This window comes from Manis javanica, chromosome 10 (assembly GCF_040802235.1).
Source record: "Manis javanica isolate MJ-LG chromosome 10, MJ_LKY, whole genome shotgun sequence".
NCBI classification, from domain to species: domain Eukaryota; kingdom Metazoa; phylum Chordata; class Mammalia; order Pholidota; family Manidae; genus Manis; species Manis javanica.
Genome location: NC_133165.1, coordinates 31,507,524 through 31,534,463, shown reverse-complemented (window position 1 = coordinate 31,534,463; position 26,940 = coordinate 31,507,524). Strand labels below are relative to the sequence as shown.

Genomic DNA, 26,940 nt, shown 5'->3' with positions numbered 1-26,940 from the left:
TAAAAGAACCTACAAATATCATAGTAACTAAAAATAATCTATACCCTGTTATGATACATGTTAATCATGAACAAATAGCAGAGGGAAATGGAAGCTGTCAAATAATGTAACTCTGCTGGCCACCTGGGTGGCAATGTATCTTGCAAAATAAGCCCCTCTCTGAAATTACCAATCCATTGAGAGCATTTATACAGGAGTTTCTGGAAGTGATTCTGTCTTTTAAAAAGTAGTACCTTGATCCTTCTGAGGTGATGGTTTTGATTTATCAGGTATAGATGAACTTGAATAAACCACAGCACCAGGTACTGGTCCTAAAGAAAGTGTGTGATTTGAAACATCATTTAATGAAGCAACAGCACCAGCACCCCAGCTAGCAGAACCTGTATCCATGTCTCCAGGTGAGACGGACTCAGAACTGCCAGGCTGATGATCCTGATAGGTTGATGGGTCTGAAGATTCAGAAGTTTTGTCAATTACGGTCATTGTTCAACACTGCAAAAGATGAAAAGCATACATTTGTTTCATAAGGTGAGGAAAGTAACCTACTTATTCTACCATTAGGACTAGGAAAATTATCCTAGACATTTTTAATTACTTTCAAACACATCACATCCAAATATAAAAGTAACAGGATTTTTAAATTTTGTAATCAATTCCTTGAGACATTTTAGCATTGTCTAAACAATGTTTCATAATTATGAAAACCTCAATGAAGTAGTCAATTAGATCTTGTCATTCCATTCCAGACCAAACTCTTGTTTCAGTTTATAATTAGGTACCTCAATTTCCAGTTCTATGCATTTACAAAGTATCTATATTTTCTCTATTGCTTTAAACTAGAACATGATATGCACTAGTACATTTAACTCAACTTTCAATTCATATATAATTCTTCAGGGAAAAGTCTCAAATATATAAAGACAAAAATCTTGCTTTAATTTTGAGCCCAGAATGACATTACATGAAATACATTTTTAAAAAATATAGGAAGTCTCATTTCTGAAATACATTTTTCTGAAGAGGGCTACTTGGTATATAGGGCTTCTTAAAATGAAACCCGTAAGACATTACTGACATCAAACTTGAATACAAACATACATTATAAAAGTACCTTGTAATTTTCTCTTTGGATCCTATTTTTAAAACTTAGGGCTACTACTAATGGAGCATTTTCTATGTGCTGGGCTTTGTGTTAATCACTGAACACACATTAACTGACTTTTCATAATGGACCTATCAGAGATTGGACAGTATCCACAGCGTCTATGAAATGGAGCAACTATACCCCAAACTCATTAGCAACTGGGACAAGGCATCAGGTCCAACATTATCAGGTAGGGTCCCTTTTGGCTATTCCAACCTAGTCAACAGAGTACTTCTAGAAATGTTTCCAAAACTGCCCAGTGGCAACCAAATCTAATGTGTCCCTGATCTGTAGAAAACCTTTCAGACATGCCCCAGTGGCTCCTGACCACCTAGACTTGGCACTGCCTGGCCGAGGAACCTCTCCACAGACTCTCCATGTTCCATTCCCACCTGCTCTCTCTGGGCTCTGCACATGCTGCTCTTTTTCTCCCATCCTTCTGCCTCTGGCCAGTTAACACTTCCATTTCTCAGTTTAGAATTCATTTCCTCTGGGACACATTCCTCAAAAATCCGCCTCTCCAAGACTGGGTCAGAGTCTTGTGCTGACTCTCTGATGGCACTTCAGCACCTATTCCACAGCAGTTTTCCTTGTTGCACTCCATCATGTTCTTATTTATATCCCCTGACCTTGCATACAGAAAGCTTTCCATACATGTGTTGAACAAATGAATAAATTCTGCAAACAGGAAAGTAACTAGTGTTTGCTTTTAGCACCAGTTTGTGCTGAGTGATTTATATACAGTATCTTATTTAATCCTTAAAACACTCTGAAGTAGCAACAGCCTTTAAAAATTTTTTTAATATTTAATAAAGTAAAAGGACAATAAAATACCCATATACATGCCACCTCAACAAAATGTTAGCATGCACTGTCTGCTTGTGATTTTTTTTAAGAAGCTTCAATTCTGTTGTAATTTTAAACTAAGGCATGGTTATCACCCCAAGAAAGTACAACCTCAAGCAATTTTTTTGAATCTTGTGCAGAAATAGGAAAGTAGATGTTAATTAGATCTTAATAAAATAAGAAAAACTGAAATTTTAAATCAACCTAAGGTATAGGACCTTCAATCAGGAAGAAAGTTTGAGCCATATTGTCCAAAGTTTTACACTTTCCTCACGAAATAGTCAAAAATTATGAAACAGGTGGAGTCAAGAGTAAGAAAACAAAAGAGGAGGAAGAAGAGAAAGGGGAGGAAAAGGAAGAAGCCAGAGTAATAAGAAAAGGTTAATCTAGCCTTATGTATGATAATGTTAAATAGCAAAAACCTTGATTTTCCAAGCATAAACATCCCTTCAGGACAATCATTAACAAATGACCAAATAAAACCAGTTTACTTGCTCCAGTTGTCTTCTTTGGAGGAAAATCTCTTAAATGAAAAAAATTAAGGAACGCATACAACTCAGTCAGCAATAACCATTTAGCATTAAAATTTGGGGGAAGCAGACCAAAATCATCCATTCATCTTCATTTGTATATCCAACCAACAAATTTTTATCCTAAAACCACCAGATATGAAACTAAATTCCACCTGCTACAGAGATAACCTTTCTGGAAACCAAACGTGGTTGTGTAGGACCTAGGACTCATCCGGTCCATGTTCTTTACTTTCAGAAAAGCTTTTAAGTATTACTGCTACAAATCTTCGGACTACTTCAATGAAAAGTTAACATTTCTCTCAACATTTGGATGCGAAAAAAAAGTTTAAGAAAAAACAAACAGCAAGTACATGAACGAGGGCTGGATGGTATTTCTCTCTCGGTATTTCTACCAAATGCTAAAATTCATTATCCTGTTTCATTTTTTAAAAGAATATACCACTACTTAAACATTGTGGCACTCCACATACATTGAGGTAATAGTATCAACACAGGTGAAAAGGAAGTTACTCTTCTTCATAACAATGTAATCCACGTTCTTGTAGCATTTTCATCTTAGTAACACATAGACTTTAAGACGGCAACCTTGATTTTAATTAAAGTCAACAAAACGACTAGCCTTAAACTTTCACAAACCAAACACTGTAGACTTGATTCAATGACACAGAAAAGTGAAACCGACCTTAAAGAAAAACAAATAAGTGAAAACGATTATTCATATACCCATGTACTATGAATAACAGAGTCAAGGGAATAGAATTATGCTTAATATTCACAACTCTTAAAAAAGGTTTGAGACTACAAAAATGTATGAGAACCTCTAATACCGTTACTACCCTGAAAAAAAGGCGTTAAGTAAATAGTTTTTCAACCAGTTTTACTGTTGTCTGAGTGTATTTACTTTAAATAACCAACATGTTTTTCCCGTAAACAAGTAAGCCCTAAGGCCTCCCTGAATATAAAGGAGCTATTCAGCAAAAGTAATCTCAACTGCGTTCAATACAGCGAGGTGAAAGTCCTAGATTGTAAAACTTCCGTACCGTCAAATCTTCATTTCAAATATCTGCAACTGATCTCCCTCTCCCCCAACCCTTCCAGGTAAGTTGGCTCTTCCTGCCCCGAAGATAAAGAACAGGACCGCGGCACACGCGCTTTTGGGACGCACCGCGGGCCTGGCGGCCCCTCCTCTGCCCCGAGGGCTCCTGCTCTGCCGTGGCCGCCGGTATGGGGAGCTGGACGCTTGGCGGCGGATCCAGGTGGACAGCCTGAGAGCGGAACGCGAGCCGCGGAGCTGCGCCCGCGTGGGAAAGTTTGTTTATTTTTGAGGGGTAGAGTGGGGGCAGGGAGGCAAGCACGGGGTTCCGAGGGGCGCTCGCGGGTAGGAGGTGGCAGCCTCGCGGGGAACGGCTGGCGCGCCGGGGACGCCCGGCTCCGAGGCCGGCACACGCCCACCCGGGTAGACCCGTGCCAGCCAGGCCGCCCCGTGGCCGCCCGGCCCACGGGCCGAGGGGGTGAGCTGGGCCGAGTGGGGGTGGAGGGCAGTGTCCATGGCAACCAGGGGGGTCCGGCCTCCCCGCGCAGCCCAGCTTTCCGCGCGCCCGGCCGCCGCCCCCTCCCCAGCGGCCTGGCCGGGCTGGTGCTGGCGGTGCTGGCACCGGCGCGGCGGGGTCCCCGGCGGCCCGCGGCTGCGAAGGGGGCGGAGGGCGAGGGGCCGCGCCAGACCACGGCGGGCCGCGCCGGCTAAGGGGCGACCGGGGCAGCTGCAGCCGAGGCGCGCGGGGTGCTGCGCGAGCCCCACGCCGGGCAGCAGCGGGCGGGAAGGAGGCGGGAGCTTACCTGACCCGGGTCGGAGCTCGCTCCATCCCCCTCGGCCGCCGCCGCCGCTGCCGCCGCCGCCGCACACAACCCAGCCGCCCGGCGGGGGACAATGACGTGCCTCCATCCGGGCACCGCCGCCGCCGCCTCCGGGTCAGCACCGCGCCCGCAGCGACCCGCCGGGCCGCCAGGGGGCGCGCCAGGCCCGCGCCCGCTCGCGCCACCGCCCAGGGGCCTTCGCACTAGTGGGGCGGTGCGCAGCTAACGGGCCGAAAGAGCGCGGGAGGTGCCGTCGCCAAAGCGCCGCCGGCGCAGACTGGGCGCGCGTCACTGGAGCGCCGGGGCGCCGTGAACAGGGAGCGCTGATTGGCAGCGCCGAGCCGCCCGCGCGGCCCAGAGAGTCCTTCCCCAACGCGGGCGGCGGAGGGCCGAGGCCACCCCTTCACGTCCCGCGCTGCACACGCGAGACTCCTGGGCCCTACGTCGGACCCGGCTCGGGGAATGGCGCTGCGTTGCTCGACCTCGGCCTAGAGACCCGGCGATTAAGGACGCCGAACCTGCGTCCCGCCATCAGACTTCACCGCCTGTATTTCCGAAAGCGGAGAAATTTAAACCCTGCTCCGGGAAAGGGCACCCATCCAGTCGCGATCTCATCTCAGATCCGAGCATTTCCCAATCCTTGCGGGGAACTAGACCAGCTCTTGCTCCCGAGTGCGGATCCATACTTCCAACCACTAGCTGGCTGCCTACATTGCGAGGTCCGACAGAATAGTTCATTCATCTTTGCATCTCCCAACCACCGCCCTGCACCTCCCTGCTGAGTTCTCTGATTTAAGGTCAAGGAACTCTCCTACACTAACTTGAGCCTTCCCCATGTCTCTTTCCCCCCCCTCACTATGGCTAACCCTTACACCAGGTCACACCCACCCGATCCATCCAGGGGCTGTGATCCTGACCCTCCCCGAGGCAACTCTTCTCTCGTCACTCCCATTCCTGCAAGTCTCCTTTCTTCTATTCCCCTTCTAGTTTCTTCACTCCCTTTCAACCTGCACCCCACTCCTACATCTGCTTATAGAAATCCTGCCCTGCTCTCCTGCTATGAGGCCCTTAACTACCCCATCTGAATAGTACTTCCCCTGTAGATGACATATATCATTTATGGCAATACTTACTTCACTATTGTTATTAAAAGAAATCACTGATTAAAAGCAATATCAGTTGTGAGTTTGGAGCAGAACACTGCAGTACTTTGAGGAAACAAAAGGGAAAAGGTAAATGCCGAACCTCAAAATGATCAATGCCCCTTTCAGGATTAACACCAAAATTTACTGCCTGCTGAAGACTGGTTATGGAATTTCATCTCTGTAGCAACACTATTAAGAGTTGTACAAGATCATAACAGCCATAGGGATGAACTCAGTATATTTCCTTGCCTTTTCCAAATGACTTTCAGGTGATTAAATACAGAATGAGAAAGAATTAAAGAACCAAATCCTTAATATTCACCCAAGCTTTGTGGTATTTCAAAATGCTTCTCTTGGAAGTCACATTAGAATTTCGGCTTCTAATTTCACTGTCCATTTTGCATTGTATTGACAAGCTGCTCCTGCAGTCAGCCTCTTAATACAGTACCTAAGCAACTTGGGTGGAAAAGAAGATATGTTTAAAAACCATCCCTTATCATTCTCTACCTAGAACAGGCTCTTGGGGTGGCGAGGGGACAGGGATTGCACAACCCCTTCCACCTTCTTCCCTGTCTTAAATGCAAACAGAGAGCCTTTTCCTCTAAAGAATGACAGTGCCACTTACTATATAGGAAACTGACAACATAAATGGAAAAATTACAAAGGATACTAGAAGTCCCTGCCTTCAAACAGCTGGGTCTTTGGCTGACATAGTAAGCAAACTTGCCCCAGAAACTCATTTTCCTCCAGATCAGAGCTTAGTCCAGTGATGTTTGGAGATTTTAATTGGCCTGTGTTCTTACAAGTTGTGTGACCTACAGAGATTACTTAGCCAGTTGCCTTTACCAAAGCTGTCTTTATGCTGGAGGTATCCTGACTCCAAGTACCACCTCCCCATCCAGGTGATAACACAAAGAGCAAAAGGTGTCAAAGAGGGATAAAATAGATTTTCCAAGGACCTCCAGACACTTCAGCAGCCTGTAATGAGCACACTTAATTCCCTTCCCAGATGCTCTTTCCCCACCCAGCCGCTATAAGTGTTTGCTGCTAATAACTCACAGCTGTCTCTTCTGACAGCTGTTCCTGGCTGAAGGGGTGCTGCTTCATGGGACGGTTCACCACACCTGCCTCCCTTAGAGCCTACACTAATGCCCCAAAGACACTGGTCCAGAAAGGCCCTGCCTCAAGCCATGACCAGTCTTGTGGTGCAGTTCACACTCCAGGGCTCCAGAGGGATCAGAAGGACGTTCATCCCCCACTGAGACCACATCCTTGCTTAGCTCCTCTCCCTGCTCTCCCCTTCCTTCACTCTCTCCCCAGAGCATTCCCTCAGTATAGCACAGGCACCTCAGTTCTGTCTCAAGCCCTGCTTCCTAGGTAGCCTGGCTTAAGACAGTGGTTACCAGGAATGACCCAAAGAAGCAGAAATCCATACCTGTCCAATTCATCAACAAGAACGCATGCTATCCTAAGCAATGACAAACATGGTCCTGGAAGTTTGCCCCCACCCCCACCATCAAAACAAGATATTTCTGTCAGAATGGAGACAAACTTATCTTCATCTACACAAAGCAATTTAAAAAAGAGAAAATACATGAGACCCCCTAAGAGTTTTCAGGAAGGTGGATGATTAAAAGATGAATATAAAAAGTCAGCTGCATGTGGATTTACTTAATGCTACTGAACTATAATTTTAAAATGGTTAAAATTACAAATTTGATATGTATTTTACCACAATGAAAAAGTGAATTGAAATTTATATACTAGCAATATCTGATAAGAAAAATAATCTTAAGTACGAGCAGTAAAGCAAAATACTAAGGAATAAAAGATAAATTTGAAAAATGTGCAAGACCTAAAAATCATGGCCAAGAGACTTAAAGAAAGACTTTCTTTTTTTTAAATTAAGGTATCATTGATACACAATCTTATGAAGGTTTCACATGAGCAACGTTGTGCTTTCAGCATTCCCCCTAATTACCAAGTCCCCACCCCCACCCCATTGCAGTCACTGAAGACTTTCTGAATGAAGGGTTATGCTTCAGTTTGTAAAATTTTAAGTATAATGTAACTGATCCCAAAGAGAGTCTTTCCAGAACCTAGTAAAAAGCCTATAGTATGAAGATTAAAATAAATTTAGTAAATGCAACGCAGTTAATCCTAAAAGGATTCCTATCGCACTTCCTAAAATGTTTCAATATTCATCTGTGCAATGAGGCCATTTGTTAATACACTCAACACTTAACTGTATCAGCTCCTTCTCTTGAAACAGGTTGTATTTACATACATTCAGCAAATATCCACCTAGCATCTACTCTGGAAGTCAGGAGAGAGAAATTGTATTCATTCCAGACCACCGCTGCCTCAGTGAGCTTTTAGGACATTTATATAAAGCAGTCGATCAATTAGTAATTATATTCTGGGAGAGAATAGTGGGGAAAGAACATTATGGTCAGGGAGAGATGGCAGGTAAAGAGGAGTGGGAAGTATGGGGTGGGCTTCCCTGCAGAAGGCACACTTAGATTGAGCCTTGTGGATTGAGTGGCAATGAGCAATGGAAAATGAGTACTGGACAACTTCAAGTTATTATCTAGCATCCTTTCATTTCAGCTGAAAGCACTCCCTTTAGCATTGCTTGAAGAGAAGGGCTACTAGAAACAAATCCCTCCAGCTTTTGTTTACCTGGGAATGTCTTAATATCTCCTTCATTCCTGAAGGATACTTTTGCCAGATATAGAATTTTTGGTTGACAGGTTTCCTCTTTAGCACTTTAAAGATGTCATCCCACTGTCTGCTGGCCTCCACGGTTTCTCATGAGAAGTTGACAAGTTGCTTCTCTCACTGTTTTCAAGGTTCTTTTGGTGACTTTTTGGCTATCTTGTGTCTTCCACTTCATTGAGTTCATTGAGTTTCTTGAATATGTAGATCTATGTGTTTTATCAGATTTGGAAAATTTTCAATCATTATTCCTTCAGATATTCTTCCTGCCCCTTTCTTTCTCTTCTCTCCTTCTATTATTCCCATTACATGTGTTAGGCCACTTGATGTGTCCCACAGGTCTCTTAAGTTCTGTTCATTTTTCTTCATCACTTTATCTTTCTACTTCTGAGTGGAATATTTTATCAGACCTATCTTGAGATTTGCTAATTCTTCTCTTTGCTCAAATCTGTTTGTTCAAAAACTCCTCTAGCAAATTTTTCATTTGTGCATATGTACATTTTCCATATGTACATTGTGGATAAAATGAGAGTTCCTGTGGCCAGAATTCTCACCTGGCCCTGGTCGACTAGCTCACTGCACACCTGTGGGCAATACATGGCTGTTGACTCTATATAAGGAGCTCTGCCCAGCTCTGGGCATGACATGGAGGCATGGCTGCAAGGTTGCAGGAGAGCAGAGCAGAGACTGAAGTGGTGGCAGTGCCAAGGACAGAGGCTCAGAGGTGCAGGACTACTGTTCAAGAGAGGCCCAAAGGACGGCTGTGTGGGACGGCTGTGCAGACAGAGAGGCCCAGAGGCAGAGACCAGCTTGCTGCATTCTCTGAGTGACTCGCTCTGAGTGAAAAGGATTTTAGTGACTGACCTGCCACCTGGAAATAAGTTGGGTATAACCCTTTCACCTTAAAGAATGTTTTGCTGTCATTTTCTTTGGTCACATTGAATTCATAGCGAACCTACCCAGGGCTGAAACCCATTGGCAAGACATACATAGAATGTTACTGTACTTTTCTGATCTAAAATCTTTGCTTCCTTTTTAACTTCTCTCTCTTCATTGGTATTCCCTATTTGTTGAGACATCATCCTGGTTTCCTTCAGTTCTTTGTCTATGGTTTTCTTTAGCTCTTGGGGCCTATTTAAGACAGTTCACTTAAAGTCTTCATCTAGTAAGGCTAATGTCTATGTTTTCTCATTTATGATATCGTGATTTATATGAAATATATTTTTAGTCTTCATCCCCATTCCTGGCACCTGGATCCTAAAACTCTTGTGAATTCCTGAGGAATAAGAGCACTAGGAGCACTTTTCTTCTAATGAGGTCATTCTGGGTGGGCTTCTGGAAGGCTCCTGGATGGAGGATGTTCACCAGAAAAACCAATCCGTGATTAGAAGCTTGGAAATGGAGTTAATAATTGATCATGCTTGTAAGAGGAAGCCTTCACAAAACCCCAATATTATGGGGTTCAGTTTCCAGGTTGATGAACCAATACATACCAGGGGGGTGATACATCCCAAGTCCACGGGGACAGAAGCTCCTGTGCTTGAGATCCTCCCAGACCCCACTCTGTATATTTCTTCACCTGGCTGTTCATCTGTATCCTTTATCACATCCTTTAATAAGCTGGTAAATGTGTCTCCCTGAGTTCTCTGAGCCACTATAGCAAGTAATCTAATCCAAGGCAGGGGTCATGGGAGCCTCCAATTTGTAGTCAAGTCTGAGTGAAGCTGTGGGTAACCTAGGGACCCACAATTTACAATTGTCAGAATTGAGTTAACTTGTAGGATACTCAGCATGTGTTGCAGAAGTGTATGGTATGGGGGAAAAAAACCCACACATTTGGTGTCTGGAGGGTTGTGAGTGTGGTAGTAGAAGTGAAAGGAAAGGAGAAACAGGAGTAGTGTGGGTTTGCGCCTATTCCCTGTTGATTTCTTTTTGTCCTGGGAATGGGCCATATTTTCTTGTGTCTTTGCATGCTTCATCATTTTTCACTAAAAAGTAGATGTTTTGAATATTATGTTTTTAAAAAAGAGGAAGGAAAAAGAAAGACTCCCTAGTTCTCTACAGATTGACTGTAGTGGGGCATTCCATCAACACTTTGCCAGGCTGTTTACAACTTTGCCTCAGACTTTACTTCCTGTTTATGTGGAGTCTACAGACCAGCCAGTGGTGACAGCTTATATATAGTCCTCCCACGTCTTTTCTGAGCATGCATCCTGCCCTGGCCATGCACATGGCTTGCTTGGTTCCCCAGGGTATGTGTGAGTTTTCAAAGCCCTTTTCTCCTAAGTTTCCTACTCTCCAGCTTTCATCATGTCTATTGTTTATCTCAACTTCTCTATCCCAGGCAGCAGTGGCTTGTTCATTTGGCTTTCAGTGTTTTCCAGGGATGTCCTTCATGTAACCATGACCATATTTCTATCTCAAGAGAGTTCTGAGTTAGGCAAAACAAAGGCAGGCCCCTTGTGGCACTCCTTTAGGGAACCCATAGGCAACTCAAAACAAAGCAACAGAATTCCTTCAGATCATTTGAAACCTGATGCCAGGAGTAAGTGCTTTACTCCTGGACTGGATGCCCACACTAAAAAACAAAGGCTGCCATCTTCAAGACAATTATGGCTGTGCTGAGAAGGGATGGGGCAAGGCTAAGTTAAAATGCCAGAACCTTCTCCTAGCCTGTTTCAGTGACCTTTCTCATGGTTAAGCATTTGCTTAGTTGCTGTAAACCTTTGACTATCTTCCAGAATTTTGGTCATGTTGACTCTGATGGATTTTGCCAGAATTATCAGTGTTTCTGGGGAAAGAGCCCCTAGCGGTCCCTACTTTACTACTTCTGTTGACATGACTCTGAAGAGCATTTTTTTTTAATACCAATGGCTTGGATATAATATGTAAGTGGTGTTACACATGGAAAATATGAGAAACATGATTATTGGGGGGTGTTCAGAGACTTCAAAGTGCACTAATTGCCAGCTTCTCGGTTATTCTAAAAATCCATTTTTCCACTTTCTTGGGAAAATGGTGCAAACTTTATAAGAAGGTGAGTTTGCATAGTTTTGTCACCTATACAAATGCTGAAATTGGGAGTGATAATTTCAGTCGGGGGGTAGGATGGGTAAAACAGTCAGGGACTAGAGCCTTCTCTTAACATAAGATGATGAGAGTGGAGAAAAGGGCAGTGATGGATAATGGCATCAGGTTTCAAATGAGGGATGGGAAACAGCTGTGAAAATGTGTTTACAAAGAAGGAAAGATTTAGCTGATCATACAAAGAAAGATGTAACATCTGAAATTAAAAATAATTTCTATCTATTCAGGAACAAACCGATAATATGTTATCACCATAATGATTCAATATGGTTACATGATTAAATATGGTTACTGTTTTTAATGTAAAACAAGAATAAAAATAAGAGAATCAATATAATCAATAGAAACACAATTAGTGTGTTGAATTTAAGGTTGACTGAATTTAAAATATATTTATGTAAAGTCAATTGATACCCATGTATTAACAATAACAACTTAGAAAATGTTATAAGCAGTGACTGGCAGAATAGGAGCTGAAACAAAATAGCAAATAATAAACTGAAATAACTTGTAAGGCTTAAATGAAGAACATGTATAAACATAACCGAGGGAGACTTGCTAAACAGGGGTTATAATTCAATGCTGAATAGGTATCTTATGTCCTCAAATTAGATTGTAACTCTGGTGAAATTGATTCCAAAGGTATTCTTTCTGGAACATAATAAATTGCTTATAGGGTAAATATATAATACCTTTTAATTAAGTTACAAGTGTAACATAATGAATCCCAAAAGGATTCCTTCTGGAAGTTCATAAAAATGCTGTAAAATGTTCTCTAGGCAATAAACACGTTACGTTATGAATATACCTATGGACACTGGCCATCTTCCCCCCAAAACAGTTCACTCTTCCATTCATTCATCAATTTTTCATTGGTTAAGAGAGTGTGCATGATACAAAGAAAAATGATGAGTAAGAGACATATAAACAATACTTACAGTAATGGGATTTCCACTATGTTTACATGGGGAGAAGATTTAGAGGGAGGAAGAGGAACTGGCTTCAAAAAAGAAATATCTGCAATAAAGTATGGATATGCTAAGTGCTAGGGGGATGGATACAGGTACATGGGAGTGCAGGGTGGTGAAGCACTAACATACTGTAGGGCAAGTGGTCAGGGGAGTGTTCTGGGTTGAATCATGTCCCCCCAAAAAGACACGTTGGTGTCCTCATTCCCAGTACCTGAGAATGTGACCTTATTTGGGGACACTGTCTTTATAGAGATAATCAAGTTAAAACAAGGTATTTAAAGTGGGCTTTAATCCAATGACAAGGGTCTTTAATAAAGGGAATTTGGACACAGACATACCTAGGGAGAAGGCCAAGTGAAGATGAAGGCAGAGGTTGGGGTGATTTCGGAACACCAAAGATTGCCAGAAAACCACCAAAATCTGGGAGAGAAGCCTGGAGCAGATTCCCCCTCCCAACCTCAGAAGGAACTCACTCTGCCCACACCTTGATTTTGGACTTTCAACATCTGGAACTGTTGGACAATTAATTTATGTTTAAGCTGCCCCATGTGTGCTACCTTGTTAGTGCAGTTCTAGAAAACTAATGAAGAATGGATGGTAGTAGGTGATGTATCAATGCAATAGGTCACATTTCATCACAAACCTGGGGGATAAGTAACAGGAGGTCAGCTGAAGCACGGCTTGGGTATGGGAGTGTTCTGGACAGAAGGAACCAGATCTGCATTTATTAATCATGTTTTTAAACTTTCTGTATTTTATGTCGACGTCTTAAAACACTTGCTGGCTAGAAGAGACTACCCTTCCCAGGGTTAACCAATTCTTAGAGATAGCAAAAGGCTCCATCAACCAAGGCAAAGCAACCAATCCCACGTCTACAGACCCAGCCACTTCCTTATCTAACTTGCACACACAAGCCAATATTTCCTCAGCCCTAATCATTCCAGGGCCAGGTACCAGGCAACTAGAGACTACTCCTAAAGCCCAAAGCCTGCTGAAATTATTCCAACTAGCCAATCCTAAACTCCTTACTCTGCTGTGCCTCGCCTTTCCTATGAATCTCCAGTGAAAGCTTGGCTCAGGCTTTCCCCTCATTCCTGTCTTCCGCCACCTGACCAAGACCTTGTGCTCCCCTGAGGACTTGCATGGCATGTGGTGCCCCTCTCTGGGTCCTATGGGTATGAATTTCTCCCTTCCAAGCCTCATTTTTGCTCCCTCCTGGGGCACACCAACTTTACCATATCACAGCGAACATTTACATTCTTAGGACGCTGCAAGTTTCAAGGAGCAGGACAGGAGGCAAACAGGAGAGAAGGGAAACATAATGTAAAACTCACCTAGATGAGTGACGAAGATAAAGAATTAGTGACATGCAGAAGTCGTCTTTCTTCCCAGGGAGATTCTGACAGTGAAACACCGATGAGAAACTCCCGCCGGAGTCAGAGTATCCGACCTGAGTGACAACGATCAGCGCTGGCAGGAAGTTTCAGCCTCCTAGGAGTCAAGATGAAGGATCATCACGGAGAGTTAGCAGTTTCTATGCCCAGGCACCTCTTCAAAATGATTTAGACCTGTTAATTCATTTACTATGTACAACAAGACTATCACGTAGATACAATGAGTATTTCCATCTTATAGAGTAAAGGTTAAGTACGTTGCTCATGATCTCACAATTAAGCTGTATGTGCACAGACTTACTGTAAGGCTGGAAATGGGTGCCAGGGAACAGGGTGATTTTCTAGGCAGAGAGGACAGCATACACAAAGGTTGAAATAAAAGGCAATGATAGAGGAGAGCTCAGTGTAGAATTTCTTTAAAGAGCTATTGGAGAAAATTCACAACTCTCTGAAAAACATCTCAGCTTAGTACAAGAAAGGAGAATTAGAGAAGTTTTGTTTTCACCAGGGGGGTTTCTCTGATCTCACTGCTGTCAGTCAGGGTCTGTGGTGGAATGAAGTGTCCTAGACTGAGTTGCTTATAGACTAATAAGGTAATAAATAACATCACAGTTAATAAAACATACTAGTAATTCCCACTATTGTGATATTATTATACACCTGGTACGTCTCCTATATAATCTGTATGAATTACATGTTAACTCATTATGTTCAACAACACTATGAGGAAGGAAGAATTAGATTGCCATTTTACAGGTTCCAGAAACTAAAAGGGAGTGGCTGAAAAACAAAACTATTGAAGACCCACCAGGCAAATAAATGGGGTGGAAGACCCTGGCATGAAAAAGGTGGCAATGGTATTCAGAATGGGGAACTCACAGGCAATTATATTGCTTGTAAATACAAATCCATCCTTGCTGAGGGAATCTGAAAATATTTTCCACCTCCGTCCTGTAGCACAGAAGCTCTGAACATAAGTAGTATTCAAAATACAGTAATGAAAAAAGTTCGTAAGGTCATATCATTGACTGAAAAAGCAAGCTGTAGAAAAATATATACAACATGTAGTAAGAATCCCAAAACTAAAGCCTGAACTATTATGTACTTTCTACGAGCACATGTCTATGTATGTAAATGAATAGAAAAAGGTTTGGACAAACAGAGAGAGAAAAGTACTCAATTCCTGAAAGGGAAAAAAAGACATGGGATTGAGTACTATATTCAAACAGAACTTGATTCAAATGAAATGTTTTAATTTTTCCCAGAAAAGTTTATCTATTCCTTGTGTAATACTATTAATGACAAAAATGTTGTTTTGCCAAAGATAAGATTTTGTTTTAGCTTTCACTCGGTTCACATAAACTTACCTTGAGAAGGTGTATGTTGGATTCCAGAAAAGAAATGCACCATTAAGGCATTGGTGAGCATAACAAAGAAAATGTGTTGAGGTCATTCCAAAGATGATAGGCAAAAATGATTTCAGCAGCATAAAATTTTAGAGGTTGGTTCTAGGTTTCCTGGGCAACAACTGTTATGTATTAGCTCCTTCCTGGGGGATCAACTGGGAATAGGCAGGTGCGGATAATGTGAAATTCCTTTTCACAAATACATTCTTAAAAGCCAGCAAAAAAGGCAAGTTGCAGAACAGCATGTAAAATAGCATACTATAAGACAATAAACACCATTTTCTGTGGTGACATGTGTGTATATATTTTTATATATGTATATGTTGTATAAGGGTTATGTAAAGAAATATATTTATTGGGGTTTGTGTGTATATAGTTATATGTATATTGGTATATATACACCTTTTCATGTAAGTGCATATGTATATGCATATATATTCACACATGTAAGTATACACATATTTTATATATTTACATACATGTGTATGTATATCTGTAGACCCACATGTCCCCCCACATTACTTCTTGGAGCTTGTGTTTTATTGTCTTACGGTTTGGTATTTCACGTATTGATCTGCCACTTGATCATATACCCATAATATATATGTGTGTAAACGAATACAAAAATCAATGTATCAACAGACACACTTCTTACTTCAGGGTAGGGTTAGAAGACCGAGGTTGGCTCCAATGGTCAGCCAGGACTTTAGGCCTTCCGGAGGACCGCCCGGAGAGGCGGCGGGGAACGCAGGCGGGGGTGCACCCAGGCGTGGCGGGGACCTAGCCCCGCCGCCTCCGCCCTCGCAGGCCCGTGAGCGCGAGGGGAGGGCGCCGCAGCGGGGGCTGTGCTGGCGCCGCCGGCCATCGACTTCCCGGCCGAGGGCCCGGGCTGGATGTGTGCGTAGAGGGAACAGCTTCGGAACCGAGAGCAGGGTGTTTGGGAGAATGTGTGTCCGGCTCACTTCATAACCCGTGGGAGGAAAAAAGCCACAACCGTCAGAAAAATCCTCTCACTTTAAAGCAGGAGACTAAAGGATGTTAAAGGGAGATACTCCCACCAGGCTCAGTTTCTCTGACTTGAAAGATGAGTTCAGCGCTTGGCTGCTAGAATAAAGTCTCTGACGAACCACGAGTTAAGGATCGGAGCTGACCAAAGAACAGAACAGTACTGGTAACAGTGACAGAGCTGTCCATAAACATGTCAACTTACTTCATACTCACGGCAACCCTGTTAGGTCAGGTGATAGAATCTTCCTTACAGATGAACTGGGGCCCCGGGTAAATAATTTAAGATCACAGCTAGCAGGTGCAGAATTCCCTGTAAACAAACTGGATACAGATGTTACTTTTCGAGTCGTTTGTAGTACTGAAATGTGCTAGATACTAATTCCCCTTCAGCTGTGGGAATGGCTAACATCGTATATCTGACACTTTTGTAACACTGTATAAAAATTGTTGAAAACAAAAAACAACCCCTTAACATTTCTTGAACATTGTCCTGGGATTTAAGCCCTAAAACTGAAAGAGTTAAGTCCACGGATTGAAATGGGAGTGATCCACTCTAATGGCAGTAATCATTTGAAATTGCCGTTTAAAAGTATGTCAGTTGATCTAAGGAATCTAAGAATCAGTTTTGGTTTAAGGATTCCCTGAGTTATTTGGGAAAATACAGAGGAAAGCAGGAGATGTGCTCACCTGGAGAGTCTCTTTTCCTCTGGGGCTTTCTGTTGCCTGTTGGCAAAGATATACTGAGTGAAGGTTCTCATCATGATGACATCACAACTGTTGCCTGGTAACCAGCCAACAGACTCCTCATGAGGCTTAGGTCATTCCCCACCCTGACTAGATGCTTGAAACCTGGTTTAGCATAAGTATGAATTACTATTGTGTCCCAAGTAATCTCTACACATTTATTTTCTCCCACAGTTTCTGAAGGTCAGGAATTAGGATGATAGCTTGGTGGTTCTGGCTTAATCTTGAGGTTGCTGTCAAGCAGTTGTACTGGGCTGCAGCCATCTCAATGTTTAAACAGCACACCAAGTACATTATTAGTTTCTTTGTATAATATACTAAAATATCTGATTATTGATCCATCCAACTGAGACTGTCTCTTACTTCCCCACTATATAAATGAGAAATTTCTACCTCTCCATCTCATTACCTCCAATCACATAGAAATAGAATTAATTTTATACGGTGAGGTTTATAGCACTTCCGTTGGATAACCATAACTAAGTATTTATGTTCATGATGATCCTCTGACATTCTTGTTTCCCCTTTGAGAGAGCTGCCTTTAAAGTCCATGTGGATATGGATGGAAAGACCTCACGTTAGGGGGTTTGGTGACTGCGCTGGTAGAGGAGACATGGCGGTAGACAGTTTGTATGTACACATAAGTACACACACACAAAAAAAACAAGCACACAGATGTACCCAGACACATGCTTACACTGCCCAAAAGAGAAAACCCTATTCTGGGATGCCAACTCCCACTTTGAGAGCCCCTCCCCCTTCTTCATGGCAAGAGAGCTTGGCTTTGCTTCACCATGAGGGAAAAGCTATACTGTTATGTAATATAGGTGGAGAAGGTGGGTGAGGGCCATCTATGCCACCAATATTCAACAACTGTTAAGTTACCAAGATTTCTGTCCTTCCTCTGTGATTCTCTGTCCCTGCTCCAGAGGCTGTGACCTCAAGAACAATTTCTACCTCTGCTCTGGCCCTCTTTCATGAATGGTTATATTTTCTGTTCACTCATCAGTGTGATCCCATAGACTGCCTTGAGGCTGGCAAGAAAGACTGCAACAGCTCCTGAAAGGCCATGCAGAGGAGTCTGAATTTTGTTCTAAGTACAGGGGAAAGGCTGATTGATCCATCACAAGGCCTAGCTGGTCCTCCTGCCACTCCTGCCTTCTTTCTTCTCTCTCCACCTCTTTATTTGAAACACACTAAGCCCATTCCTACCCCAGGGCCTTTGCACTTTCTGGGACCTCTCCAAGATCTTAGCATGGATGATGCCTTCTCATAATTCAGGTAACAGCTCAAAAAGGCCTCTTCAGACAGGTTTTCTCTGATCATGAAATCTGATCTGCCTTCTTACCACCTCCTTTACTCCACTCTGTATCTCAGTACCTTGCTGTGACGGTTAATCTTAATGTGTCAATTTGGAGTGGTGATAGAATGGTGGAATGGCCTTTTGAAGATAATGCCTAGATATTTGGTCAAACATTACTCTGGGTGTTTCTGTGAGGGTCCTTTTGGATGGGGTTTACATTTTAATCAGTAGACTCTGAATACAGATTGCCTTTCATAATCTAAGTGGGCCTCATCCAAATGGTTGAAGCCCTGAATAGGACAAAAAGATTGACTTCTAAGTAAAAAGAAATTCTGCCAGCAGACGATCTTTGGATTTTAACTACAGCTCTTCTCTGGGTCTCCAACCTGCTGGCCAACCCTCCAGATTTCTGACTTGCCAGCCCCTATAATCTCATGATCTAATTCCTTAAAATAAATGTGTGTTTCTATATATACACAACTTATTGGTCCTTCTTCTCAAGAACACTAACTAATACAGAATTTGGTACCAGGAGCTGTTCTAGAGAAACAGAAAGTCAAGGGTGAGTTTTCTGAATTTGTTCTGGGTTTCAGCCACCTGGTGACAGGTTGATTATGTTAAACTACTTCCATCTCAGCAGGGGCAGTGTTTTATTCTTACTAGAATAGATACTCTGGGTACAGATTTGCCTGCCCTGCACCCAGTTATTCTGCCACACTACCACCTGAGGACTTACAGAATGCTTTATCCACCGTCATGGCATTCCACACAGCATGACACCTGCTCAAGGAACTCACTTTCCAGCAAATGAAGTGCAGCAATGGACCCTTACTCATGGAATTCTCTTGTCTTACCATGTTCAGGAAGCAGCTGGCATGATAAAATGGTGGAATGGCCTTTTGAAGACTTGAGTACAGTGCCAGCTAGGTGGCAATACCTTGCAGGACATGGGCAAGGTTCTCCAGGGAGCTGTTTATGCTCTGAATCAGCACCTAACATACATAGTGCTGCAGGTCCAGGAGTCAAGGAGTGGAAATGGGAGTGACACTTCTCAATATTACCCCTAGTGATCCACTTGCTTTTTGCTTCCTGCCCTGTGACCCTATGCTCTATTGGCATAGAGATCTTAGTTCCACAGGGAGGAACTGTTACCCCAGGATACACGGCAATGATAGCAGTGAACTGGAAGCCAAGACTGCCACTGTCCACTTTGGGCACCTCACTCCTTTGAATCAACAGGCAAAGAACGGAATTACTCTGCCTGCTGGGGTGATTCGTCCTGACTACCAAGGAGAAATTGGATTGGTGTTCCACAGTGGAGGTAAGGAAAAGTCTGTCTGGAAAACAGGAGATTCCTTAGGGCATCTCTCAGTATCATCATGCAAACTCAATGGAAAACTACAATCTAGGTAGCACTGCTAAGGCCCTGACTCTTCAGGAATGAAAGTTTGGTCACCCATCAGGCAAAGAACCGTGGCAAAGTTGAGGTGCTTGTTGAGAGCAAGAAGGAATATGGATTGGGTAGGAGTAGATGGTGGTGAGTTATAAATGGCAGCTACAACCTTGTGACCAGTTACAGTAACAAAGCTGTAAGCGTCAAGTGTTTCTTCCTTATTTTGTTATGAATGTTTGTATGTGTGTGTGTGCATGTCATCTATCAGATATCTTCATTTTCTTCCTATTACCTTAGAACATAAGCTATATGACTATCATAGAAGTTAAGTATTGTTACCTTTACTTCATGGTATTTAAGCTATGAAATATCAAAGGGAAGAATGAATGTCACCCAGGGCCTCTTCATCCTGTCCTGGAAAGGGATTAGTGTGCTTTTTGGGTTATTGTAGGATAGTTGCATCTTGTCAGGCAGAAGTATGACCTTCTCATTGCCTTTACTGGGAGATTGAGTATGGTTTAATGAGATCTATACAATGGATTTGAGGTGGTTGATTCTGTGTGTCAACTTGGCTGGGCCATGGTGCCCAGGTATTTGATTAAGTATTATTCTGGGTGTTTCTATGGAGGTGTTTTGGATGAGGCTAACATTTACCTCAGTGGACTTTGAGTAAAGCAGAAGGCCTTCGATCATTTGAGTGGGCCTCGTACAACCAGTCAAAAGCCTGAATAGAACAAAAAGACTGACTTCCTCTGAGTAAGAAGGAATTCTGCCAGAAGATGGCCTTTTTGGTCTTGAACTATACATCACTTCTCCCCTGGGTCTCCAACCCTGTGGGCCCATCCTGCAAGTTTTAGACTTGCCAACCGCCACACTCATGTGAGCCATTCCTTTAAATAGATAGTTTCATATACACATCCTTTTGACTCTGTTTCTCTGGAGAATCCCTAATACTCACTTTCTTGAAAAAGAATAAAAAACATGAAATTCTTCAAACATATCCCCATATACAAAGAATAATGTAAACACTGATGTTTCTACCCAGATTTAACAACTGCTGACATTAAACTGTATTTGCCTGAGAACTGTTTTTCTTAAAGAAATAACATTTATAACATTTACAGATATAGTTACATTCCTATTATTAATCTTTTCTGATTTCACTCTCCTCCCTCCCTTTCAAGAAGTAATCACTTTCTAAGTCAGATAGCATCCCCATCCATATTTTAATATTTTACTATAAATGTATGCATCCAGAAATAATGTACTTTATTTGTATATTTAAAAAATTATACTTACATGACATCATATTGTACTTTATTAGGCTGAATTTAGAGCCAAACTGCCTGGATTTAATTTAGGGCAAAACTGCCTAGGGGTACGTGTTTGTGTGTGTGCATGTGTGCGTGTATATGTATTCATTAAAAAAATTTTTGCCTCTATGTACTGCATGAAGTGTACTAAAGACTAAATGCCTTGAAGCTAGATGATTCATTCTAAGTTATATAATACTTGTTTGTATATATAATATTTATTTCCCTATAGATGAATATTGTATTTGTTATTGTACTGTTGCAATAAGTACCCTTATACATATATCCTTGGGCACATAAAGGGATCCGAGCCACCGGCCGGGAAGTCGATGGCAGGCGGCGCCGGCAAAGGCCCAGCCGCGGCGCCCTCCGCCTCCCGCTCTCGAGCACGGGAGGTGCCCCCTAGCATGGCTCGCCGCGCGCTGGCGGCACCCCAGCCCGCCCGCCAGCCAGCTCAGCACGGCTCCGCTCTACACCCGCGGCGCTCGCCACCAGATCCGAAGTAGAGCCTCGCGAGGCGGAAGATCAAGCCCGGACTCTAACGCGCCTTTCGGGGGCGGGACCTGCTGCAGACTCCGCCCCTGCCACTTCCGGTGGGTGGTGTGATCCCGCGCAGGCGCGCTGGGGAGCTGGTTAACAGGAAAGTCCAAAAGGAATCACTTTCTGGAGTGATAAAAGTGTTCTAAAATTAGATAGTGGTGATGGTTGCACAGCTCTAAATATACTAAAAATCAGTCTACTGTACATTTTAAAAGTTAATTTTATAGTATAAAAATTACCTCAATAAAGCTGTTGTTAAAATACAGATAACAATAAAAGGTGATGTGAAAAAAATATCCCAGCTGTACCAAACATGGCAGAGGTTGTCTGACCTTTAGCAATGTATTTGAAAAGCTCTATTTGTCTCTTCTCATCTCTAAAATGGGGAAATTATAGCATCTGGCTTGTAAATTTGTTATGAGGATGGAATGAGTTCATATTTGTGAAAGGGCTTATTAGAACAGGGTGAAAGTGGGTCTGACAGTGCTCGGTAAACGTTAACTATAATTATTATAAAACCTGCAACCTGTGCTTTTCACTGCATTGTTCTCAATGTCCGTGATAAGACATATGGATATATATACACATATATATACATCCATATCCTTGGGAACATGTGGGGTGTTCAAAATGAACCTAGAAGGGAATTAATTCCTGGATCTTGCACATGCATCATTAGACTTTACTCAGTATCACTAAAGCTCTTTAGCATTAGCACTGTATGATATTTCCTCTTTTTCCACATCCTCACCAATACTTGGTGCAAAATCTTGAATTTTACAAATGAGACAGGGACTGTGGTTGTAGTCAGAGCAGGGTGAGGGCCTCTGGAAAAAGGCACCTACCAAAACTCCGTATTAAATAATTAAGCAAAGTCAGAGTCACATTAATTCTATAAAGTACAATATCAAACTAGGAATATAAGTATTCTTCAGTGAGACTAGTTAAAACTAAAAAGCCAGGAGTAACTTGGCCTGGAATGTTTGAATATCCCCAGACAAGAAAATATCTCAGCATAGCCCAGGTCTTCATTGTGTCAATTAAATGAGGCTATTGTAAAATTTACTTTAGCCTGCTAAAAGACCAGCTTATCTTCTTTAACTTTACCCAGATGCTGCTTTTCTTCCTCCAGCCCCTAATCAAGTAATATATAACTGGGGCAATTAATATAGCAAGCAGGCCCAGTCACAAGCAACATAGTAAAAACAAGAAAGATTCCATCTTAAAGAAAAGATTGCAATTTAAAACCCAAAAAGAATAAATAGGTTTCTTAATAGACAATAACCCAGCCCACCTTGGGAGCAGTACAGGCAGCCTTGATTGATATGCTCCCAAACCAAGAAGCTGCTATTCTGGGAATGAATCAGAGCAGTGAATTTCCTGTTAACCAGCTCCCCAGCGCGCCTGCGCGGGATCACACCACCCACCGGAAGTGGCAGGGGCGGAGTCTGCAGCAGGTCCCGCCCCCGAAAGGCGCGTTAGAGTCCGGGCTTGATCTTCCGCCTCGCGAGGCTCTACTTCGGATCTGGTGGCGAGCGCCGCGGGTGTAGAGCGGAGCCGTGCTGAGCTGGCTGGCGGGCGGGCTGGGGTGCCGCCAGCGCGCGGCGAGCCATGCTAGGGGGCACCTCCCGTGCTCGAGAGCGGGAGGCGGAGGGCGCCGCGGCTGGGCCTTTGCCGGCGCCGCCTGCCATCGATTTCCCGGCCGGTGGCTCGGATCCCAAGTATGACGGTGAGACACCTGGAGGGCCGTGGCGGCCCTCGTCTTTCCCCGTCCACCCCATTTCCGGGGGGACGGGGCAGCCGCGAGATTCGCCCCAGCGCCAGGGCTAATCCGGCTGGATCCGGGCTGGATCCCGGGGCCTAGCGGTGCAGCGCGGCGGGCGGCTGGCAGGCGGCCCGCGTACGACAAATCTTAATGAAATGAGTGTCTGCGACCCGCTCCCTTGTTTACGTTGCAGTTTCTGGGTTTCCTTTCTGCAGACTGTGGATTTGGAACGTGCTAAGACTTCCCCTCAGGCTGCAGTCCAGTTCCCAAAAGCCCTGTCGTTTTGTCAGGCGATGCGGATGAGCTTTATAAACTGGAAGGACCGGACTCTGCAAACCCTATCGCAGAATAAGAGTTTTAATTTGTAGCTTCTACTGTGTTTTGCTTCACTGATTGGGTAAAGATTTCTCATAGGCAGTATGGAAATCATCCCCTTCGGCGTAAAAAAAAAAAAAAATGCCCAGATTTTTTTTAGGCTTTTGGTTACTACGAGATGTGGCGTTAAGTCATTCAAGTTATTCAACATAAAGCGAGTCAAAGCTTATTCCGTAAGTTTTTCGATTATTATCTCTAATACCTGTAATTCTTGACCCAGAGGGAGGCAGAAGCAGACTGTGGTGGTAATTTAAGTAGGCCATTAGCAGAGGACAGTTGTAAGATAACTATTTGTTAATGGACAAACTAATCTTTTTCACATATAAGGTGGTATATTAATAGGAGCTCAAAAATTCGTGAAGTGTTATGTCATAGGAAAAGCCCCAGCTGTCAACTGGCAGCCTGTCTTTTTCTGTAACACTGTGATAAGGTTTGCTGCAAACCGAAGATAATTTTTAAAGGGAGTGATCTTAGATAAGGTTGGAAAAATTTCCTTCAAGGTTACTAATAATACTGTGTTTACATATTGCCTTTTCTTCCGAAGAGGCTCAGAATATCCAGATGTAGTTTATCTTTTTAGGCGAAAAATGTAGTTGCATTTTTAATAGATGTAAAGACAGAATAGTTAAATGATTGAAGGTTGTATGGTGTGAGGAGGCCACACAGTGAGTTAGAAAATTCAAAACCTAGATGTAACCCTGAAACCCGTGTTCTGCAGCAGTTTATTGAGTGCACCAGCCTTTGATCAAAGTTACTGTATGTGTGTTTGTTTGTTTTCCTGTGCGTGAGCATACTTTGGAAGGGGGGCAAACAGTAAGTCCCTTGTCAGACTCATTTAGTTTTTCTTTTTTCATCTGACATGAGTTTTTCATAATTTTTGCCCCAGAATAATCCTCCAGATTCCTGTTTCATTTACTAAGGGACTGTTGGGACTGTACTTGCCAGAGGAGGTTGAATTAGCTGATCCCTTTTCTGTTTGTCTACGCTTCTACTTGGCAGAAGTTTGGAACTCTTTTTCACGTAGGATCTGTATCAGATTTCCTACACTTTGATGAGAGGGCTTGACCTCATCTTTCCTTTTGGCCACGCTCCTCTTCTACACTTAATCAGAGCTGCGAAATGGGAAACTTTCACTTCAGCCTTAATTTCCGTTGAGTTTTGCTCCTCCCCTCACTTAGGTATTTGTCCATTGGTCTTTTTAAAGTTGTCGTTTTTTTGATGAGGTTCATTTGACTCCACTGAACAAACCATTTCTTCTGTTTTTATTTTTTTCTTATTAAAAAGCAGGAAAATATGAGAGAAAGAAGTAGAAGACCCTTTGAACCATAATGTCACCACTGTTAACACGAGTATATTTAAGAAAAAAATTTTTTCACATTAAAGAGTATGTTGAAAATATAGAAAAACCTGATGAAGAAAATTAAATAAACTATAATCTCATCACCTGGATTTAATCTTGTCTGCATAACTAGAGACAAGTTAAATGATGCATTTTGCATTTAAAACTATTTGTCAAAGAAAGGTAGCATGGACAGATTAAAGATTTCTATCTGCTTTTGTCCAGATAAGATAAAAATTTAGAGAAAGTCACAAAAATTTAAAGGAGTAAAGGGAAAAGGGCAAAGTTACCTGTACTTACATTCTAGAGGAGGACTCACTGCTAACAATTTGATGTATTTGTTTGTAAAAAATTTGGTGAGAGCTGCTGTGTGCCAGCTAGATGCCTGCAGATACTAAGAATTAAACAGGCAAACTATATATATATAATTGAAAATAGAGGGAGCAGAGACTGTTTTGGCTTTTCATTCTGTTTGTATATATTTATATCGTTGTAAAAGAAATATATTTTAAAATTGTTATCGTGCAGTTAACCCTTGAACAATACATGGGTTTGAATTGCACAGGTCCACTTACATGTGGATTTTTTTCAATAAATGTATTGGAAAATTTTTTTGAGATTTGTGACAATTTGAAAAAACTCTTTTCTCTAGCTTATTGTAAGAACACGGTATATAATACATATAACATGTAAAGTAAGTATTACTGGACTGTATTATCAGTAAGGCTTCAGGTTAGCAATAGGCCATTTGTACTTAAGTTTTTGGGGAGTTGAAAGTTAAATGCCAGTGGGGCTGGGGTGGGGGCAGGGTTGGTACCCCTAACCCCTGAGTTGTTCAAGTTGTGGTATGATAAATACTTTATTTATGTTCTGCTTTTAAAATGTGACATTATGTTAGCATTTTGTTGTGCTAAATTAGCCTTTAAAAGCATTATTTTACGTTGGTCACATGTTGTGCTACCATTTAGTCTTTGCTCAGTTGTTGGAAAATAGGTTTGTCTTTTTTTTTAACCTTTAGGAATAATAATGGGTTTGACATCTATATACATAATCTTTGTTAGTATCTGATTATTTCTTTAGATTTCTAGAAATAGGATTTGTTGGATCAAAGAAATACATTAAAAAAAAAATGTTTCGATACGCTTTGCTAAAATGATGGCCAGACAGGTGATGTTGGTTTGCATCTGTCTCACCTCACCCTCATTAGTTTTACTGTTTCTTAGCCTGCTTCTTTAATAATGGATCGTTTATGATTCCTTTCTATACACCATCCTAGTATTCTGTTACGTCTCTAATTTACCTAACAATTTTCCAGTATTCTGAATGGTGTTACCCTGAACACGTTGTACACACATATGTGTTGTGCTTTGTTTAGTTACTTTCTTGGTATAAATTTCCAAAAGTAGAAGGACTGGGTCCAAGGCTTGCACATCTTAAGGTCTATGATGTATTGCCAGAAGTTGCACTTTACCTCCTTGTGTGTGAAGTTGTTTGCCTTTCTCTGTGCCTAGCAATACCAGGTATTGTCTAGGCCTTACGTTAGTTACCTATCTCATGGTGAATTCTGGTACCGTAGTTATTTTAATATGTATGTCATTAGTTACTAGTTACATTAAACCTATTTGAATTTTAATTGTGCTGCATTTTCTTAACAACTTGGAAGAGCTTTATATACACTTTTTTTTTTTGTCCTGTGTAGTACAGATATAAGTACTGTATCTGAACTTGTGGTTTGTATTTTAACTTTAAGATTCTCTTTACATAGAGAATTTTTTATATGGTCACATTTTTCATTCTTTTTCCTTCCCATACTCAGACAGTAAGTATTCATGAAAATGAATAGCACGTCTGGTCCTTTTTTTGGCCACCTGGAGGTCAAAGAGGAAATTTGTAAATGAAGTCTAGATTTATACATTTTGTTTTTTTCCTGGACCTGTAGTAGTTTATAGAGGACAGAATGTTCAAAATGGGATTGATTTTAGCAGGTGTAGGATATTCGGCTCCTGTTTCTGTAGGGCATTTCCAGATGAAAGGGTCAACAGCTCTGATTTTGAAGTGTGTC

At 42.3% G+C, this 26,940-nt stretch overlaps 2 protein-coding genes across 10 annotated transcripts in view; one reads left to right on the top strand and one right to left on the bottom strand.

Annotated features, from left to right (window-relative positions):
- USP42 (ubiquitin specific peptidase 42) overlaps positions 1–16,432 on the bottom strand; it is a 46,894-nt gene extending 30,462 nt beyond the window's left edge. The window contains exons 1-3 of one of the 7 annotated variants that reach the window (XM_017672303.3): positions 16,309–16,432; positions 13,633–13,789; positions 234–492 (exon numbers count right to left, since the gene is read on the bottom strand). In XM_017672303.3, the coding sequence (XP_017527792.1) occupies positions 234–483 (250 nt within the window). In that variant the 5' untranslated portion in view covers positions 484–492; positions 13,633–13,789; positions 16,309–16,432. The other 6 variants (XM_073215087.1, XM_073215088.1, XM_037003695.2 and 3 more) reach the window with 6 other exon arrangements.
- A 6,419-nt stretch (positions 16,433–22,851) lies between these two features.
- EIF2AK1 (eukaryotic translation initiation factor 2 alpha kinase 1) overlaps positions 22,852–26,940 on the top strand; it is a 34,292-nt gene continuing 30,203 nt past the window's right edge. For 2 of the 3 annotated variants that reach the window (XM_037003700.2, XM_073215085.1), the window contains exon 1: positions 22,853–23,128. In XM_037003700.2, the coding sequence (XP_036859595.1) occupies positions 23,011–23,128 (118 nt within the window). In that variant the 5' untranslated portion in view covers positions 22,853–23,010. Of the gene's footprint in view, positions 23,129–26,940 lie in introns of all 3 variants that reach the window. The other variant, XR_012122158.1, reaches the window with a different exon arrangement.